Below are 4,218 nucleotides of genomic sequence, written 5' to 3'. Positions count from 1 at the left end.
GACGGGGTTTCACCATGTTGACCAGGATGGTCTCGATCTCTTGACCTCGTGATCCACCCGTCTCGGCCTCCCACAGTGCTGGGATTACAGGCTTGAGCCACCGCGCCCGGCCGACACTCAGTATTAACTATCTCAGCCATATAAATATTGAAAAGGATTTTTTCATTTGCTTTAGAAGAGCAAATCAAAAGTCTAGCCAAGAAACTATTTGCTAAAGAGTTTAGTATGGATAGAGGAGAGCCAGGGGCTATTTTTCAAGACATTGGGAGAATGACCCAAAAGGCATTTCAGAGATCCTCCAGGCAAGCTAGGACTTTGAGGGCAAGGTTTCTAGAGAGGCACCTAAGGGAGCTCAGGATTTGCTGCCCAGGGCTATTCCAGACTTTGGTCCCCAAATTCTGATGCAGCACACCTTAGCTGCTCCATGTTTTTGGCTCAGGTGGGTCCAGTACAGCTCAATCAACCACTCTGGAAGGTACACGACATAAACCTTGACAATGTGTATGTGGTATTAATTCTGCAGACATGTAGAATGCAAGAGTTGTAACTTTCTCCACTTAGATTTCAAAGGATGTCGTAGACAGCCTGGGCACAGGCAGAAACGTCTCAGGGGTGAAGCCGACACAGACAGCCACCATTAGGGCAATGCCCAGCAGAACTATGGGACTGTGGTCACTGCAGAGTCCCTACTTGGGCAACACCTACTGAGAGCTGTGGGAACGGGGCAGCTGTCAAGACCCCCCAAAACTGTAGAGCATGCAGAACTGTACCAGCATGCAACTCTAGCTTGGGAAAGCTGCAGGCATGAGACTCTAATCTATGAGATCTGCTGGGTAGACTGACCCCAGCAAAGCCACATGGGTAGGGCTGCCTGAGGCTTTGGGGGCCCAACCCTCCAGCCCATTGTGCCCAGAATAGGGGACATGGAGTCAAATAAGATTATTCTCCAGCTTTACAAGTTAACATTGTTTTCCTTGTTGGATTTTGGACTTACTTGTTACAGCTACCCTTTTTTCTTGGCCACTTCTCCCTTTTGGAATGAGAATGGTTACCCTATGTCTTGGCTATTTTGGAAGCACATGACTTGTTAATTTCACAGGCTTACACCTGGAGAGGAATTTGCTTAAGGATGAATCATGCCTTGAGCATCACTCACATTTGATTCAGATGAGACTCTGGACTTTGGACTTTTGAGTTGATGCTGAAACGAGTTAAGACCTTTGGGGCTATTGGCATAACATGAATGTATTTTGTATATGAAAAGGACATAAGTTGTGAGGTGCCAGGGATTGAATTCTATGGTTTAAATGTTCCGTCTAAAATGCATGTTGAAATTTAATTGCTATTGTATTACGAGGCAGAACCATTAAAACTGAATATGCCATGAGGGCTCCACCTTCATGAAAGAATTCCTGTCATTATCTCAGGAGTGGGTTAGTTATTCCAAGATTGGGCTTTTATATAAGTGAGTTCAGCTCCCTGTTGCTCTTTCTCTCATCCTCTCTTCCCCATTCTGCCATGGTATTACACAACAAGAAAACCCTTAACAGATGGGGGCCCCTTGACTTTGGATGTCCAGCCTCTAGAATCATAAGAAATAAATGGGCACAGCAGCTGCGCATCCCGGGGTTGCAGACCTCCTCACGTTTGCAGCGTAGCTCGAGTCGGTCAGCACCTGAGGACCTCAGCAGCCATGTCGAAGCCCCATAGTGAAGCCGGAACTGCCTTCATTCAGACCCAGCAGCTGCATGCAGCCATGGCTGACACATTCCTGGAGCATATGTGCCGTCTGGACATTGACTCACCACCCATCACAGCCCGGAACACTGGCATCATCTGTACCATTGGCCCAGCTTCCAGATCGGTGGAGACGTTGAAGGAGATGATTAAGTCTGGAATACATGTGGCTCGTCTGAACTTCTCTCATGGAACTCATGAGTACCACACGGAGACCATCAAGAATGTGCGCGCAGCCACGGAAAGCTTTGCTTCTGACCCCATCCTCTACCGGCCCGTTGCTGTGGCTCTGGACACTAAAGGACCTGAGATCCGAACTGGTCTCATAAAGGGCAGCAGCACCGCAGAGATGGAGCTGAAGAAGGGAGCCACTCTCAAAATCACGCTGGAGAACGCCTACATGGAAAAGTGTGATGAGAACATCCTGTGGCTGGACTACAAGAACATCTGCAAGGTGGTGGAAGTGGGCAGCAAGATCTACGTGGATGATGGGCTTATTTCTCTCCAGGTGAAGCAAAAAGGTGCTGACTTCCTGGTGACAGAGGTGGAAAATGGTGGCTCCTTGGGCAGCAAGAAGGGTGTGAACCTTCCTGGGGCTGCTGTGGACTTGCCTGCTGTGTCAGAGAAGGACATCCAGGACCTGAAGTTTGGGGTTGAGCAGGTTGTCGATATGGTGTTTGCGTCATTCATCTGCAAGGCAGCTGATGTCCATGAAGTGAGGAAGGCCCTGGGAGAGAAGGGAAAGAACATCAAGACAATCAGCAAAATCGAGAATCATGAGGGGTTTCGGAGGTTTGATGAAATCCTGGAGGCCAGTGATGGGATCATGGTGGCTCGTGGTGATCTAGGCATTGATATTCCTGCAGAGAAGGTCTTCCTTGCTCAGAAGATGATGACTGGGCGGTGCAGCCGAGCTGGGAAGCCTGTCATCTGTGCCACTCAGATGCTGGAGAGCATGATCAAGAAGCCCCGCCCCACCCGGGCTGAGGGCAGTGATGTGGCCAATGCAGTCCTGGATGGAGTTGACTGTATCATGCTGTCTGGAGAGACAGCAAAAGGGGACTATCCTCTGGAGGCCGTGCGCATGCAGCACCTGATTGCCCGTGAGGCAGAGGCCGCCATCTACTACTTGCAATTATTTGAGGAACTCCGCCGTCTGGCCCCCATTACCAGCGACCCCACAGAAACCACCACCGTGGGTGCCGTGGAGGCCTCCTTCAAGCGCTGCAGTGGGGCCATAATCGTCCTCACCAAGTTTGGCAGTTCTGCTCACCAGGTGGCTAGATACCGCCCACGTGCCCCCATCATTGCTGTGACACGGAATCCCCAGACAGCTCGTCAGGCTCACCTGTACCGTGGCATCTTTCCTGTGCTGTGTAAGGACCCAGTCCAGGAGGCCTGGGCCGAGGACGTGGACCCCCGGGTGAACTTGGCCATGAATGTTGGCAAGGCCCGAGGCTTCTTCAAGAAGGGTTATGTGATCATTGTGCTGACTGGGTGGCACCCTGGCTCCGGCTTCACCAACACCATGCGTGCTGTTCCTGTGTCGTGATAGACCCCAGAGCCCCTCCTCCAGCCCCTGTCCCACCCCCTTCCCCCAACCCATCCATTAGGCTAGCAGCGCTTGTAGAACTCACTCTGGGCTGTAATGTGGCACTGATGGGCTGGGACACCAGAGAAGAAGATAAACGCCTTGCAGAAACATGGCTGTGTTTACAGCCTGCTCTGGTGGGACAGCCCAGACCTTGGCTGCCCATCATGTGGCCCCACCCAGCCAAGGGAAGAAAGAGGAATGCCGGACTGGAGGCCCCAGGAGTCAGATGGCAAGAGGGTGACAGCTTCCTTTTCTGTGTGTACTCTGTTCAGTTCCTTTAGAAAATGAATGCCCAGAGGACTCCCAACCCTGGTCTGGGGTCAGGAAACAGCCAGCGAGAGTTAGGGGCCTTAGCGCACAGAGCAGTTGTTCCATTTAAGCCAACTCTGGCCCTGGCCCTTATTGCTTCCCCAACTCCCTGGGCGTCCCCAGTTCACACCTGTCCCCACCCTCCACTCAGTTGTCCTGCAGCAAACACTCCACCTTCCATTTTCCCCCACTACAGTAGTGCCTCCAGGCTTGTTGCTATAGAGCCTACCTGTATCTATACATTATTCAGTTATATCAATGCTTGAGAAAGAGTGAGGTCAGTCTGAATTCAGTGTCTTTTTTTTCACAGCTTTAGTTCACCAAGAAATAGGAAGAAAAATCAGAGGGAAACAGTTGACATCACGCATTGAATATGTCATTCTTTTCTCACTGAGGTGAAATATGAGCTTCATCATGTGCTGAATGATTACATATCCTCAAGTCTGTTTGTAGATGTGAATTTATTTTGCGGATTTATTTGCCTAGCTCTCCTCCAACACTGTGTTCTTTTAATAATGTTTTGATATTTATTTTATTTATTTTTATTTAATAAAGCTGTACTTAACACTGCATGCTGA

General features: G+C 50.0%; 1 protein-coding gene across 1 annotated transcript; it reads left to right on the top strand.

Annotated features, from left to right (window-relative positions):
* The first annotated feature begins 1,604 nt into the window (after nucleotides 1-1,604).
* LOC108312869 (pyruvate kinase PKM-like) lies at nucleotides 1,605-3,342 on the top strand. Its single transcript, XM_037742939.1, has one exon. The coding sequence runs from the start codon at nucleotides 1,694-1,696 to the stop codon at nucleotides 3,287-3,289; it is 1,596 nt and encodes a 531-aa protein (XP_037598867.1). The 5' UTR covers nucleotides 1,605-1,693; the 3' UTR covers nucleotides 3,290-3,342.
* Nucleotides 3,343-4,218: the final 876 nt, after the last annotated feature.

Source organism: Cebus imitator, unplaced genomic scaffold (genome assembly GCF_001604975.1).
Source record: "Cebus imitator isolate Cc_AM_T3 unplaced genomic scaffold, Cebus_imitator-1.0 Scaffold130, whole genome shotgun sequence".
Lineage (NCBI taxonomy): Eukaryota > Metazoa > Chordata > Mammalia > Primates > Cebidae > Cebus > Cebus imitator.
This window is presented reverse-complemented; position numbering and strand designations above follow the sequence as displayed.